Here is a 17,090-nt window from a genome sequence, read left to right on the forward strand (position 1 = left end):
TCCTGCTTGAAGTTTTCTCATAGTTCACTGATGTCTCAAATTTATGAATCTTTTCTTTGGTGGTGTCTAATCTGTGTTCACTTCCATCCATTGTAGCTTTCATTCTTGACATTGTAATTTAAATCTCTACAAGTGTAGTTTGCTTAAAAAGAGTCTTCCATGCCTCTGCCTATCTGCTTGAGCTTAATTTTAATATACAGCTGAGTTCCATATGAACAGCTTGATCTTTCTGATCTTGCTTTTATGATTTGGTCTAATATCCTGCTCCTGAGGCAAGAGCTTTGTGATGACTCTATTCATTGCCATGCGAAGTCTGAGTTTTCCCAGTGTCGCTCATGGGAATGAACACTCTTTGGCACATTGTGAGCACCAGACATGTTTCTTTCCAATTTTTTTGAGATTTTTTTTCCCCTTGGTCTGGGGCAGTTTTCTGGCACACATGTGCTGTTTGTTACTCTGCTAGATACCCAGGAGGCATTTTTGCAGATCTTCAGTGTTCTTTCCCTGTACTCTGTGTCCTTTCCGGTGTTCTGTTTTGTTCTTTCTCTGTCTTCTGTTCTGTTCTGTTCTGTTCTGTTCTTTCTCTGTCTGCCTTGGCTTTACCAGGCTCTCGGCTTCATCATCTCATCTCAGGGAATCTGGTGGACTCTATGTCAGTTTGTTCTCTCTTTGCAGTAGCCTGGAAACTCCGTGAAGGCAGGGAGCTGGAATGTTGGATGAATTTCATTTGTTTCCTGTCTTACGGGGATAATGGTCTTCATTACCTGAAGTCCACTGCCTGGTAAATCATTGTACAATATATTTTGTCTGTTTTATTTTTGGTTGTTTCAGGCAAGAAGGTAAATCAGTACTTGCTGTCCATCGTGGCCAGAAGCAGATTGCAGCAGAGCTTCAGCACCTGCTGTCGACTGCCTAGGATGCTTTTCCACCCCTTTGCTTAACTGCTTCCTTCTCACTCTTCATTTCTCAGTGTAGTCATCTCTTCCTCAGGGAAGTCTTCCCTGGGCCAGTATAGATCAAATTCTCCTATGTGATCATAGAACTCTGTTTTCTTACACCATCTATCTGAATTTATAATTGCCATGTTTGTTGTCTCTGTTCCTCACTACTCTTAAGGCTAAATGAGAGCAGAGGTCTTGTCTGTTTTATCTGCAGAGCTTAGTAGAATGTCTGCCACATTGTAGGCACTCAGTGCATATTTGTTCAATGTGTGAAGGAGACAATGTTAAAATGCACAGTCCTTTATACCTAAAAAGTACTCATATATTTTATTTCCACCTTGTTTTCTCCCTGACACAGATTCTGTTAGCCTATCAAGAATCCAAGACACATTTTGTTTATATGAACGCTTACTGGAACTTAAGAATAATGACTATGAACGACTTACAGTAAAAATTAAACAAATGGAAAATATGGTCAGTGTACTACAAAAGGAGCTATCTGAAACAAAAAAGACAAAATTACAGTTAGAGCTTCAAAAAATTGAATGGGAGAAAGAGCTGTACAGTTTGAGGTATGATATTCTAGTTCTAAATAAATATTTATACTAAAGATAATATATCAGAATTTTTGTAATTGCTGACTTACCTTCTGGGGATTAATGGGGGAGAAATCTTGGTCTTGTGGAATATGAAATTGTTGGAAATAATAAAACAAATGATTAACTGTGAACTCTTCTAATAAATAAATGCATATTCTTTGCAATCTTAATGGCCATATAGAATTCCATCATATGAAATCTTGTTATGCATTTAACAAATTGTAATTTGGGTTTTAAAATTATCTTGTATTTATAATTAATGATGTAAGGAACATCTTTTATCATTATTATTATTTGTAGACACAGGGTCTTACTCTGTGCCTGAGGCTGGAGTTCACTGGTGTGATCATACCTCCCTGCAGCCTTGAACTCCATCCTCCTGCCTCAGCATCCTAAGTAGTTGGGACTCCAGGTGCACGTTCCTATGCTTGGCTAACTTTTTAAGTGTTTTGTAGAGACAGGGTCTCACTATGTTGCTCAGGATGATCTCCAACTCCTGACCTCAAGCATTCCTTCTGCCTTGGCCTCCCCAGTCATTAGTATTACAGGAGTGAGCCATCATGCCCAGCCCAAAACTTTTTTTTATATAAATCTTTTTCTACATTCCTAAACTGTTCACTTTGAATAAATTCTCCAATATAGAATTATTTGGTTGAAATGTAGGAACTTTTTAAAAAGAACTTTGATCAATATTTCTTAATTTTTCACAAGAATGTTTGTGTTAATTTACTGTTCAACCAACAGAGCATGAACCGGTCACTTTTCTAAACCCAAAGTAATTTTTAAAATATTTATACAGTCTTATTCTTTTTGAAAGCTTTTTTTTAAATTTCATAGATTTAGGGTTCCAAGTGGTTTTCGGTTAAATGGATGAATTGTATGGTGGTGAAGTCTGGGATTTTAGTGCACCCATCACCCGAGTAGTACACATTGTACCTCAGTAGGTAGTTTCTCATCCCTCACCCTCCTCCCACAATCCCTGACTTCTGATTCTCCGATATCCATTATACCACTCTGTCTGCATTTGTGCACCCATAGCTTAACTCCCTATGATGAGTGAGAATGTGGTTTTATTTGGCTTTCCATTCCTGAGTTAGTTCACTTAGAATAATGGCCTCCAGTCCCTTCCAAGTTGCTGCAAAAGACATTATTTCGTTCTTCTTATGGCTGAATAGTACTCCATGGCGTATATATGCCACATATTATTTATTCCATTCATCAGTTGATGGACACTTAGGTTGATTCCATATCTTTGCAATTGTGAAATGTGCTGCAATAGACATATGTTTGCAGGTGACTTTTTGATATAATGATGTCTTTTCCTTTGGGTAGATACCCAGTAGTGGATTGTTGGATTGAATGGTAGCTCTATTTTAGTTCTTTGAGAAATCTGTCTACTGTTTTTCATAGAGGTTGTACTAATTTATATTCCCACCAGCAGTGTATAAGCATTTCCTTTTCACCACATCTGCACCAACATCTATTGTTTTTTGACTTTTTAATAATGAGCATTCTGGAGTAAGGTGCTATCTCCTTGTTGTTTTAGTTTGCATTTCCCTGAATACTAGTGATGTTGAGCATTTTAAAATATGTTTGTTGGCCATTTGTGCATCTTCTTTTGAGAAATATCTGTTCATGTCATTTGTGCACTTTTTGATGGGATTATTTTTATTTTTCTTGCTGATTTGTTTGTCCTTTGTCAGATGCATAGTTTGCAAATATTTTCTCCTATTTTGTACGTTGTCTGTTTACTCCGATTATTTCTTTTATTGTGCAGAAACCTTTTCTTCTCTTTTTTTTTTGAGACAGACTTTCACTCTTGTTGCCCAGGCTGGAGTGCAATGGTATGATCTTGGCTCACCGCAACCTCTGCCTCCTGGTTAAAGCGATTCTCCTGCCTCAGCCTCCCAGGTAGCTGGGATTAAAGGCATGTGCCACCACACCTGGCTAATTTTGTATTTTTAGTAGAGACAAGGTTTCTCTGTGTTGGTCAGGCTGGTCTCAAACCCCCAACCTCAGGTGATTCCCCCACCTCGGCCTCCCAAAGTGCTGGGATTATAGGCCTGAGCCACTGTGCCAGGCCAGCCTTTTCATTTAATTAGGTCTCATTTATTTATTTTTGTTTTTGTTGCATTTAGTTCTGGGGTCTTCATCCTAAATTCTTTGCCTAGGCCAGTGCCCAGAGAGTTTTTTTCTAGGCTTTCTTTCAGATTTTTTTTGTAGTTTCAGGTTATAGATTTAAGTTTTTAATCCATCTCTTTTTTAATTAAAAAAATATTTTTGGGGGCCGGGCGCAGTGGCTCACACCTGTAATCCCAGCAGTTTGGGAGGCCAAGGCAGGCAGATCACGAGGTTAGGAGTTCAAGACCAGCCTGACCAGCATGATGAAACCCCGTCTCTACTAAAAATACAAAAATTAGCGGGGTGTGGTGGCGCATGCCTGTATTCCCAGCTACTCAGGAGGCTGAGACAGGAGAATCGCTTGAACCCGGGAGGCAGAGGTTGCAGTGAGCCGAGATCACACCACTGCACTCCAGCCTGGGCAGCAGAGCGAGACTCTGTCTCAAAAAAAAAAAAATATATATATATATATATAAAAATATGTTATATATATATATAATATATAATATGTTTATATATAATATTAAAATATATGTTATATATAAATATATATAACATAAAAATATGTATTTATATATGTTATGTATTTGTAACATATATGTTATATATATTTATATAACATATATGTTTATATATAATATATATTATATGTTTTATATATATATATACACATAGTTTTTTTTTTTTTTTGGTAGAGATGAGGTCCCACTATGTTGCCCAGGCTGGTCTCAAACTCCTGGGCTCAAGCCATTCTCCTGCCTTGGCCTCCCAAAGCACCAGGATTACAGATGTGAACTACCATGTTAGGCCTAATCCATCTTGAGTTAATTTTTATATATGGTGAGAGATAGGGATCCAGTTTCATTCTTCTACATGTGGCTATTCAATTTTCCCAACACCATTTATTGAATAGGGTTTTCTTTGTCCAGTTTATATCTTTGTATGCTTTGTGAAAGGTCAGCTGGTTATACATATTTGGCTTTATTTCTAGGTTCACTATTCTGTTCCATTGGTCTACATATGTACTTTTATACAAGTACCATGCTGTTTTGGTTACTTTAGCCTTGTCGTATGGTTTAATATCTGGTTATGTGATGCCTCTGGCTTCGTTCTTTTTGCTTGGGATTGCTTTGGCTATTCAGGCTCTTTTTGACTCCCTGTGAGTTTTAGGAGTACTTTCTCTAATTCTGTGAAGAATGACAGTGGTATGTGGATAGGAATTGCATCGAATCTGTAGATTGCTTTGGTTAATATGGTCATTTTCACTGTATTGATTCTTCTAATCTAGGAACATAGGGCATATTTCCATTTGTTTGTGTCATCTATGATTTCCTTCAGCAGTGCTTTCTACTTCTCCTTGCAGAGATCTTTCACCTCCTTGGTTAAGTATATTCCTAGGTTTTTGTTGTTGTTGTTGTTATTGCAGCTATTGTAAAAGGGATTAGGTTCTTGATTTGATTCTCACCTTGGTCATTCTTGATGTTTACTAGTGTTACTGATTTGTGTACATTAACTTTGTAACCTGAGACTTTTACTGATTTCATTGATCAAATCTAGGAGTCTTTCGGGTTTTCTAAGCTAAAAGATTATGTCATAGGCAAACAGAGATAGTTTGACTTTCTCTTTTCCAATTTGGATGCCCTTTATTTCTTTCTCTTACCTGATTGCTCAGGCTGGGACTTCCCAGTTTTATTCTAAATATGCATGAAATAAGAAGTAAAATGGAAAGTAATTGATGATTAGTTTATTCCATATCTCTCATATGCAGATAAAATTAATTCCAAATTTAATGTTGAAACACATATTATCCTTTACTTTTATAATAAATATTAGATCCTGTCTTGTTCCAAAAAGAGATTTTAAAATTGCTTATAAAATACATAAGAATCAAGAAGATAAGTTGAAAGTGTTACCAAAAAGAGAAACATAAAAAGAATGGGGGTAACAGTTATTAGACAGCTTAGCCTAGTCTTGGATTATAGTAATCTGCAGATACATGTTGTGTGAATGACATCTGAAGGTGTTATTTTACACTGTAAATCATTTTTATGGCTACATATACAATATTTCATGAAGATGAAAATGCATTTCTAGTGAATTTCTAAACAGTAACTTCTTTTAAATTAGCTAACTCTAAATGATCTGTTCTAATTAACTAATTTTCAACTTGCATAACATGTGAAAAAGAAGTAATTTTCAACTTGTTACCTTACTGAAAAATTTCAAATATGCTTTTCCATAATATTTACCAGGGTTATTAGTAACAGAAACTTACTAGTTAACGGACTGTTTCTTTCCTCACTACCTCTCAAATATATATGCCCCTTGGAAGAGATGGAAGTGAGAAATTAAAAACATGAGAACTCGAAAGGAAACAAGAGCATAGGAGTTTCTATGAGGATAATAAACCCACAGGGGAAGAGCCAGATCACAAAATAAACTTTTTTATTTTCTAACAAAACACATTTTAATATAATCCATATTTAACTGCAGACTTGCCTTAAAACAAGAAAAAGAGGAGAAAGGAAATGCCGATATGTTATATAATAAAGATAGTGAACGGTTAAGAATAAAAGAAGAGGAATGTGAGAAAGAGGTTGAAACGAAGCAGCGACTTAAATGGAATCTGAGAAGACTTGTTAAGGAATTGAAGACAGTAAGAAAGAACTTGGATCTGGTAAATTAATCTTTGGTGAAAAGTTCATATTTCTAACTTTATGTTTTCATCAGTATTACTTATAAATTTTTTGGCTTCATGTATATCATTTAGGTTTAAAACAAACCAAAACTGTTATCTCCTCTTAAAAATGAACTATGACATTTATAGATAAAATTATTTACTGTAAACCTCGGTATCTAATAGATGCTTAGTCTATGTTTTCAGAATGGAGGATAAGTTGAGTTTAATCACTAGCATAGATGTTCATTTGCACATTGTTTATGTTAACATACAGGCTAAATAGCTTTGAAACTATAATGACACTAGTTAAATGTTTTGAAAGAAATTTTATTTCACAATGCTGTATCTTCACGTATTTAAGAACTGTTTTTCCTCTTTGACAAATTTAGCTGTCATGTATGCATTAAGATTTGAGTGATTCTTGAGGGATAAAAGTTCTTGTGTTTTAACAAGCTACTTCCTTTTAACCATTTGATAAGAGAGGCTCTGCTCTTAATTAACCTTTTAGACTTTCTTTTTCAGTACTGTTAGACCAAAACCTCCATGTTTTCTCTAGGTTGTGCAGGAGCGAAACGATGCCCAGAAGCAACTTTCTGAAGAACAGAATGCCAGAATATTACAAGATCAGATTCTAACCAGTAAACAAAAGGAGCTAGAAATGGCTCAAAAGAAAATTAATTCTGAGGTATTTTCTTTAGTCATTTTCAAATATGTTTTTGTATGTAAATATATTTTTAAAAAACAACTCTATGCAACTTGGAAAGTATAATGGATTTTTGAACCACACGAACAAACACACACACACATTTAAGGGTGGTGATAGTGGTTCTGGCATTTTTGGCCCGTTGGATAAAGTCATGTTTTCAATTCAACTCCATTTGTCTGCAAGAGTCAAGTAGTGACATTCACAGTGGCCTTATCCAAAGGAGAAACATTTGTTATTTTTCATAGGAATTAATTGTCTTCCCACAGTCTCAAAACCCTTGCTACTTAACAATAGACGTTCTAGTTTTCAGACATAATTTCATCTTCCTAACATATTAATGGAGAGGTTACATCATTATTTCCATTGGTAGTAAAGATGAAATGTAAAGCCAGTTCAGAGGCCATACTTCAGATGCTATTCTCCTTACTTTTGAAGAGAGTAACAGTTTGCTGCAAGTAGCATCTCATTTCAGTGCAAAGAGCTTTGAAAACAATGATATGCCATAATATAAACTTAGTGATAATTTATTGATAAGTATTTTGTTCTTAGAAAAACAGTTCAGTGTATTTTCCTGTTCCATGCTTATTTCTGTTTCAAAAATTATAAAGAGGAAACAGAAGTTATTGCAATAGCAGATAATCTCATGATTTTCTAAGAAAAGCTCTGTAACTTCTTTTTTACCACTGGTGTTTTGAAATAAAAAGCCTCTTTTATATTTATATATTTACAACAGAAATAATCATGATTTGGTGGAAGAGCACTAGAAGTAAAGTAAGAGGACCTAGGGAAAATCTTGCAGCTTGCATATTTTTTGACCTCTCCTTTCAGAATTGTGATATAAATGAGTTCAGTGATGTATGTACAAGTGCTTGGTACAAGGCCAGGTGCAGTGGCTCACGCCTGTAATCCCAGCACTTTGGGAGGCCGAGGTGGGTGGATCACTTGAGCCCAGGAGTTCCAGACCAGCCTGGGCAGCATGGCAAAACCCCATCTCTACAAAAAGTACAAATATATTTAGCTGGGTGTGGGGGCGTGCACCTCTAGTTCAGCTACCCAGGAGGCTGAAGTGGGAGGATCACCTGAGCCAGGGAGGCCAAAGCTACAGTGAGTCTTGATTGTGCCACTGCCCTCTAACCTGAGTGGAGTGGAGTGGAGACCCTGTCTCGAAAAAAAAAATAAGCCTAATATAATGCTTAGGTTTAGCATTTATGAATAAATGTAATTCTTCTATAACTGACGATAAAAATGTTAGAAAAATAAAATGGCTATAGAATATTCTCAGGGAAAAAAAAGAACTTAAAGAAAGTTGGGAAATTTCCTCTGTCCACATATATGCAAAGCTACAGCTTTTACTATAGGGTGGTGTATAGGTTAGATGTCAGAGTGTAAAGCCAATTTTTTAATGTAGTCAAATTTATTAATCTTTTATTTTATGCCTTTGAGTTTGTTGTAATTCAGGGAAAGTCTTTTCCAATTCTGAGATGCTTAAAAATTCTCTAGTCATTTATTTTTTACTTTCATGGATTCATTATCTTCAAATAAACTTATGAAGTTTTGGGAATTTATGTTCTGTGAGGTTTGAAGTTTCGATCCAATATTTTTTTTCAGTTAGATATCCACTTATGGCAATCTTTTCATTGTATACATGTTCAGGTCATTCTTTAATTTCAGAGGTAATCATGCTATGTCATTTTATTGAGTGCTACTAAATGTTTCCTTTCTTACTTAGATTTCTCATAGGCATAAGAAAGAAAAGGATCTCTTGCATGAAAATTGCATGTTGCAGGAAGAAATTGCCTTGCTGAGACTGGAAATAGATACAATAAAAAATCAGAACCAGCAAAAGGAAAAGAAATATTTTGAAGACATTGAGGTTGTAAAAGAAAAGAATGATAACCTTCAAAAAATTATAAAATTAAATGAGGAAAAGTTAACAAAAACAATGCTCCAGTACAGTGGACAGCTGAATGATCTGACAGTTGAGAACAAAATACTCAATTCTGAACTGGAGAATAAGAAACAGAACCAAGAAAGACTGGAAATAGAAATGGAATCATACCGTTGTAGACTGGCTGCTGCTCTACATGATTGTGATCTAAGTCAGACATCAAGAGACCTAAAACTACAACTTGATTTCCAGAGAACAAGACAAGAGTGGGTTGGTTTACAGGACAAAATAAAGGTTGATATGTCTGACCTACAAGCTAAGAATGAGATTCTTTCTGAAAAACTTTCTAATGCTGAAAGTAAAATCAACAGCCTACAAATTCAGCTCCATAACACAAGAGATGCTGTTGAAAGAAAGAGTTTGATTTTGGAACGTTTGCAGAGAGACCTCAGTCAAACAAAGTGTGAGAAGAAAGAAAGTGAACAAATGTACCAGATTGAACAAAGCAAACTGAAGAAATACATTGCCAAGCAGGAATCTGTAGAGGAGAGATTATCTCAACTACAAAGTGAAAATACGTTGCTTCGCAAGCAACTTTATGATGCTCACAAGAAAGCTAACAGTCAAGAAAAGACAATCAGTACTATCCAAGACCAATTTCATGCTTTTGCCCCAAATCTTCAAGCTGAGAGTGAAAAGCAGGTTCTTTCACTACAAGAGAAGAACAAGGAGCTGATGGATGAATATAATCATTTGAAAGAAAGAATGGATCAATGTGAGAAAGAGAAAGTAGAAAGAAAAGTAAGTATTAAGAAAGATAAAATATTTTTCAACCTTCCTGAAAGAAAATGTAAAGTAATATTTGGTTATGGCTAAATGTTGTATCTAGTTGAATATAAAAATATATAGATAATTAATGTATTTGCTATATCAGCCTAGAAATGTACCTGCGAAAAAGAAGTTAAACCTGAAAGATGCTTTACTTTGAGTAGAGAAATTGTGTCACCTATGAAATTTTAAGATCAGTTACAGTGTTAATAGGTACAGACTAATATTCATAATGTAGTCTTATGCTGCTGAAATGATCTTGCAATGCCTTTATGTGGCCATGTTTTAAGACCATCATGAAGCAGATAAATAGAAATGCTCATACCTGACATGAGTATTTTGAAATTAAGATTCAGTGAGGAGGGTTTCTTTGACCGTTAATTCCAGATTTCCCAGGTGAACTGAAGTATACTGCTGTATCTCATAATACTTTTTCTTCAGTAGTTTTGTAATGTATTTAAGTTGGTATAATCTTATTTTTATTCATATCAATTTGACTTTAATCTGAGACAATTTCAGTCTCAGATTACTTGTTATGACCTCTCAATTCTTTAAAGGCACTTACTTTTTCTTTGAGATGGAGTCTTGCTGTGTAATTTTTGTATTTTTAGTACAGACGGGGTTAGCCATGTTGGCCAGGCTGGTCTCGAACTCCTGACCTCAGGTGATCTGCCCACCTCAGCCTCCCACCAAAGTGCTGGGATTACAGGCTTGAGCCACCGCACCCCACCTAAAGGCATTTACTTTTTATCAAATCATAATTTGGGACAGATGTGAATTTTAGAAAAGCCATATTAGATTTAATCTTACCGCTGGTATTTATAATTTACTTTGAATGTTTTTACAAAGAATTTGCTCATAATTTTCATTTCAAGGCTCACTGCCTATCATTCGGATATAACTTTGACCAGTAGAAAGGTAATTGTGGCTATTTTGATTTATTTGTTTGGCATTGAGTCCCATTTTCAAACTAATTCAGAAGTGGCAGGATTCCACATATAGCAGGAATGGACTGAACAGGTGAGACATTGTAGGAGCTGAGGTCAGGAGGGAGGTAGAGGTCAGGTTACGTAGGGCCTCAAAGGCCATTGGAATTTTACTTGTATTCTGAGATAGGAATCTTTTGGAAAGATCTGAGCAGGCAATTGAATATCCAAGGAACTCCAAGGTTGATTTGAGCTTCTAACAAAAAAGAGGGAAAACATTTCACAGTGTGAGATTTACCACCAGCAGCCCCATCCACATACTGATTTCTTTTTGAGACTTTAGTAGCTTGTTAAGCATTGCAGATGTTTCAGGGAAGAGTGAGTAGTGGGCTGAATCTATTGCCTACGTTAACAGAAAACTGATTTGGCAGGAAGATAACACATTCTGTGTCCTTAACTGAATTCAGTAATAAACAAGAATGTGCACACATGAGGAAAAGAAGGTGAATCATATATATGTTGATATTTTTCAAAGTATATATGTTAGAGTTAAATCTTACTACCATAATTTAATAATAAGGTGATTTATAAATCAGTAACAAAAATACCTTCACAGGTAGTTATGAGACAACTCCAACAAGAATGGACCGATCCCCTAAAACAACAACCTATGTCAGAGGCTACATCACGTTGTCACATTAATTTAGATGATACACTGGATTCAAAGAGGAAATTGGGTCAAATCAGAAGTGAAGTATGTATGAAATATAACATGTCAACCGTTAATCTATGGGTGGTGAAATAATGTCAGATGTTTTAGGATACTAATTGCAGTGGATAGTTTTCTTTTGTATTTTTATTATAATTCATTTTATTACAATTTTATTATCTTTATAATGCACTTTTTTCTTAACCTCTGGCTTTCATTCTGTCCTTTTCTCCTCATAAGTACATACATTTTAAAAATAAGAACCATTTCCAAAGATCCTTAGGAAAGTTGGGAATTATTCAGTATTTCTCACAGAAGCTGAGAGACTTTTTTTTTCTGTGAAGTGGTATTTTTTAGTGATTTCTCTATTGCCATGGTGAGACAAGCCAGATTAAATTGTAGGATAATGTTTGATAGAATGTTCCAGAAAATTGTCTTATTTCTTATCTTTACTTTTGTGAATAGGTACAGAATCTGTGTATATTTATTTCATGAATTTCAGGATCACTTGTACAGAAAGGCCATAGTACTGTTCTCCAAAATGCAAATGTTTTAGTTTACAAACTACTTGAAATGTTAGGTACTTCCTTCATTTTCCTTTCATTTTAAATATATTGTGCATTTTTACAAATCATGTATAGTATGTACATCCAAAGTAGAGAATTAAGAGATGTATCTAGATTCTACCACCAAGTTTTTAAAAACAATTTTACTAAGACGTACTTCTCATACCATGCAGTTTACCCATTGAACGTGTAGAATTCATGGTCTCAGTATATTCAGAGTGCATAACCATCACCATCATCAATTGTAGGATAATTTCATGACCCTGAAAAGAACCAGCAATCTGTTTTGTTTCCATAGATTAGCCCACTCTGGACACCACATATCAATTGGATCACACAATATGTGGTGGTCTTTTGTGACTGGCTTCTTATACTTAGCATAACATTTTTTTTTTTTTTGGGTGGTTGGCGCTCCCAGATTATTATTATTATTATTATTATTATTATTATTTTTCCTGGCTTGCACAGTTTTGTTTTTTTTTAATTTTTTTATTATTATTACACTTTGGTAAGTTTTAGGGTACATGTGCACAATGTGCAGGTTTGTTACATATGTATACATGTGCCATGTTGGTGTGCCGCACCCATTAACTCATCATTTAACATTAGGTATATCTCCTAATGCTATCCCTCCCCCCTCCCCCCACCCCACAACAGGCCCCAGAGTGTGATGTTCCCCTTCCTGTGTCCATGTGTTCTCATCGTTCAGTTCCCACCTATGAGTGAGAACATGCGGTGTTTGGTTTTTTGTCCTTGCGATACTTTGCTGAGAATGATGGTTTCCAGTTTCATCCATGTCCCTACAAAGGACATGAAATCTTCATTTTTTATAGCTGCATAGTGTTCCATGGTGTATATGTGCCACATTTTCTTAATCCAGTCTATCGTTGTTGGACATTTGGGTTGGTTCCAAGTCTTTGCTATTGTGAATAGTGCCGCAGTAAACATACGTGTGCATGTGTCTTTATAGCAGCATGATTTATAATTCTTTGGGTATATACCCAGTAATGGGATGGCTGGGTCAAATGGTATTTCTAGTTCTAGATCCCTGAGGAATAGCCACACTGACTTCCACAATGGTTGAACTAGTTTACAGTCCCACTAACAGTGTAAAAGTGTTCCTATTTCTCCACCTCCTCTCCAGCACCTGTTGTTTCCTGACTGTTTAATGATCGCCATTGTAACTGGTATGAGATGGTATCTCATTGTGGTTTTGATTTGCATTTCTGTGATGGCCAGTGATGATGAGCATTTTTTCATGTGTTTGTTGGCTGGATAAATGTCTTCTTTTGAGAAGTGTCTGTTCATATCCTTCGCCCAGTTTTTGATGGGGTTGTTTGTTTTTTTCTTGTAAATTTGTTTGAGTTCATTGTAGATTCTGGATATTAGCCCTTTGTCAGATGAGTAGGTTGTGAAAAGTTTCTCCCATTTTGTAGGTTGCCTGTTCACTCTGATGGTAGTTTCTTTTGCTGTGCAGAAGCTCTTTAGCTTAATTAGATCCCATTTGTCAATTTTGGCTTTTGTTGCCATTGCTTTTGCTGTTTTAGACATGAAGTCCTTGCCCATGCCTATGTCCTGAATGGTATTGCCTAGGTTTTCTTCTAGGTTTTTTATGGTTTTAGGTCTAACATGTAAGCCTTTAATCCATCTTGAATTAATTTTTGTCTAAGGTGTAAGGAAGGGATCCAGTTTCAGCTTTCTACATATGGCTAGCCAGTTTTCCCAGCACCATTTATTAAATAGGGAATCGTTTCCCCATTGCTTGTTTTTGTCAGGTTTGTCAAAGATCAGATGGTTGTAGATATGTGGTGTTATTTCTGAGGGCTCTGTTCTGTTCCATTGGTCTATATCTCTGTTTTGGTACCAGTACCATGCTGTTTTGGTTACTGTAGCCTTGTAGTATAGTTTGAAGTCAGGTAGCATGATGTCTCTGGCTTTGTTCTTTTGGCTTAGGATTGACTTGGCGATGCGGGCTCTTTTTTGGTTCCATATGAACTTTAAAGTAGTTTCTTCCAATTCTGTGAAGAAAGTCATTGGTAGCTTGATGGGGATGGCATTGAATCTATAAATTATCTTGGGTAGTATGGCCATTTTCACGATATTGATTCTTCCTACCCATGAGCATGGAATGTTCTTCCATTTGTTTGTATCCTCCTTTATTTCATTGAGCAGTGGTTTGTAGTTCTCCTTGAAGAGGTCCTTCACATCCCTTGTAAGTTGGATTCCCGGGTATTTTATTCTCTTTGAAGCAATTGTGAATGGGAGTTCACTCATGATTTGGCTCTCTGTTTGTCTGTTATTGGTGTATAAGAATGCTTGTGATTTTTGTACACTGATTTTGTATCGTGAGACTTTGCTGAAGTTGCTTATCAGCTTAAGGAGATTTTGGGCTGAGACAATGGGGTTTTCTAGATATACAATCATGTCATCTGCAAACAGGGACAATTTGAGTTCCTCTTTTCCTAATTGAATACCCTTTATTTCCTTCTCCTGCCTAATTGCCTGGCCAGAAATTCCAGCACTATGTTGAATAGGAGTGGTGAGAGAGGGCATCCCTGTCTTGTGCCAGTTTTCAAAGGGAATGCTTCCAGTTTTTGCCCATTCAGTATGATATTGGCTGTGGGTTTGTCATAGATAGCTCTTATTATTTTGAGATACATCCCATCAATACTTAATTTATTGAGAGTTTTTAGCATGAAGCGTTGTTGAATTTTGTCAAAGGCCTTTTCTGCATCTATTGAGATAATCATGTGGTTTTTGTCTTTGGTTCTGTTTACATGCTGGATTACATTTATTGATTTGCGAATGTTGAACCAGCCTTGCATCCCAGGGATGAAGCCCACTTGATCATGGTGGATAAGCTTTTTGATGGGCTGCTGGATTCTGTTTGCTAGTATTTTACTGAGGATTTTTGCATCAATGTTCATCAAGGATATTGGTGTAAAATTCTCTTTTTTGGTTGTGTCTCTGCCAGACTTTGGTATCAGGATGATGCTGGCCTCATAAAATGAGTTAGGGAGGATTCCCTCTTTTTCTATTGATTGGAATAGTTTCAGAAGGAATGGTACCAGCTCCTCCTTGTACCTCTGGTAGAATTTGACTGTGAATCCATCTGGTCCTGGACTCTTTTTGGTTGGTAAGCTATTGATTATTGCCACAATTTCAGAGCCTGTTATTGGTCTATTCAGAGATTCAACTTCTTCCTGGTATAGTCTTGGGAGGGTGTATGTATGTGTCAAGGAATTTATCCATTTCTTCTAGATTTTCTAGTTTATTTGCATAGAGGTGTTTGTAGTATTCTCTGATGGTAGTTTGTATTTCTGTGGGATCGGTGGTGATATCCCCTTTATCATTTTTTATTGTGTCTATTTGATTCTTCTGTCTTTTCTTCTTTATTAGTCTTGCTAGCGGTCTATCAATTTTGTTGATCTTTTCCAAAAAGCAGGTCTTGGATTCATTAATTTTTTGAAGGGTTTTTTGTGTCTCTATTTCCTTCAGTTCTGCTCTGATTTTAGTTATTTCTTGCCTTCTGCTAGCTTTTGAATTTGTTTGCTCTTGCTTTTCTAGTTCTTTGAATTGTGATGTTAGGGTGTCAATTTTGGATCTTTCCTGCTTTCTCTTTTGGGCATTTAGTGCTATAAATTTCCCTCTACACACTGCTTTGAATGTGTCCCAGAGATTCTGGTATGTTGTATCTTTGTTCTCATTGTTTTCAAAGAACATCTTTATTTCTGCCTTCATTTTGTTATGTACCCAGTAGTCATTCAGGAGCAGGTTGTTCAGTTTCCATGTAGTTGAACGGTTTTGAGTGAGTTTCTTAATCTTGAGTTCTAGTTGGATTGCACTGTGGTCTGAGAGACAGTTTGTTATAATTTCTATTCTTTTACATTTGCTGAGGAGTGCTTTACTTCCAACTATGTGGTCAATTTTGGAATAGGTGTGGTGTGGTGCTGAAAAGAATGTATATTCTGTTGATTTGGGGTGGAGAGTTCTGTAGATGTCTATTAGGTCTTTTGCTGCAGAGCTGAGTTCAATTCCTGGGTATCCTTGTTAACTTTCTGTCTCCTTGATCTGTCTAATGTTGACAGTGGGGTGTTTAAGTCTCCCATTATTATTGTGTGGGAGTCTAAGACTCTTTGTAGGTCACTAAGGGCTTGCTTTATGAATCTGGGTGCTCCTCTATTGGGTGCATATATATTTAGGATAGTTAGCTCTTCTTGTTGAATTGATCCCTTTACCATTATGTAATGGCCTTCTTTGTCTCTTTTGATCTTTGTTGGTTTAAAGTCTGTTTTATCAGAGACTAGGATTGCAACCCCTGCTCTTTTTTGTTTTCCATTTGCTTGGTAGATCTTCCTCCATCCCTTTATTTTGAGCCTATGTGTGTCTCTGCATGTGAGATGGGTTTCCTGAATACAGCACACTGATGGGTCTTGACTCTTTATCCAATTTGCCAGTCTGTGTCTTTTAATTGGAGCATTTAGCCCATTTACATTTAAAGTTAATATTGTTATGTGTGAATTTGATCCTGTCATTATGATGTTAGCTGGTTATTTTGCTCATTAGTTGATGCAGTTTCTTCCTAGCCTTGATGGTCTTTACATTTTGGCATGTTTTTGCAGTAGCTGGTACCGGTTGTTCCTTTCTATGTTTAGTGCTTCCTTCAGAAGCTCTTTTAGGGCAGGCCTGGTGGTGACAGAATCTCTCAGCATTTGCTTGTCTGTAAAGGATTTTATTTCTCCTTCACTTATGAAGCTTAGTTTGGCTGGATATGAAATTCTGGGTTGAAAATTCTTTTCTTTAAGAATGTTGAATGTTGGCCCCCACTCTCTTCTGGCTTGTAGAGTTTCTGCTGAGAGATCCGCTGTTAGTCTGATGGGCTTCCCTTTGTGGGCAACCCGACCTTTCTCTCTGGCTGCCATTAACATTTTTTCCTTCATTTCAGCTTTGGTGAACCTGACAATTATGTGTCTCGGAGTTGCTCTTCTCGAGGAGTATCTTTGTGGCGTTCTCTGTATTTCCTGAATCTGAATGTTGGCCTGCCTTGTTAGATTGGGGAAGTTCTCCTGGATAATATCCTGCAGAGTGTTTTCCAACTTGGTTCCATTCTCCCCGTCACTTTCAGG

At 36.3% G+C, this 17,090-nt stretch overlaps 1 protein-coding gene across 2 annotated transcripts in view; it reads left to right on the forward strand.

Annotated features, from left to right (window-relative positions):
* Window positions 1–17,090, forward strand: part of LOC129017761 (coiled-coil domain-containing protein 144A-like) — a 125,980-nt gene that overhangs the window by 68,680 nt on the left and 40,210 nt on the right. The window contains exons 14-18 of one of the 2 annotated variants that reach the window (XM_054458492.2): window positions 1,300–1,513; window positions 6,155–6,338; window positions 6,898–7,026; window positions 8,777–9,736; window positions 11,306–11,443. In XM_054458492.2, coding sequence (XP_054314467.1) covers window positions 1,300–1,513; window positions 6,155–6,338; window positions 6,898–7,026; window positions 8,777–9,736; window positions 11,306–11,443 — 1,625 coding nt within the window. The remainder of the gene's footprint in view (window positions 1–1,299; window positions 1,514–6,154; window positions 6,339–6,897; window positions 7,027–8,776; window positions 9,737–11,305; window positions 11,444–17,090) is intronic. The other variant, XM_054458493.2, reaches the window with a different exon arrangement.

Source organism: Pongo pygmaeus, chromosome 19, assembly GCF_028885625.2.
Source record: "Pongo pygmaeus isolate AG05252 chromosome 19, NHGRI_mPonPyg2-v2.0_pri, whole genome shotgun sequence".
Taxonomy (NCBI): domain Eukaryota; kingdom Metazoa; phylum Chordata; class Mammalia; order Primates; family Hominidae; genus Pongo; species Pongo pygmaeus.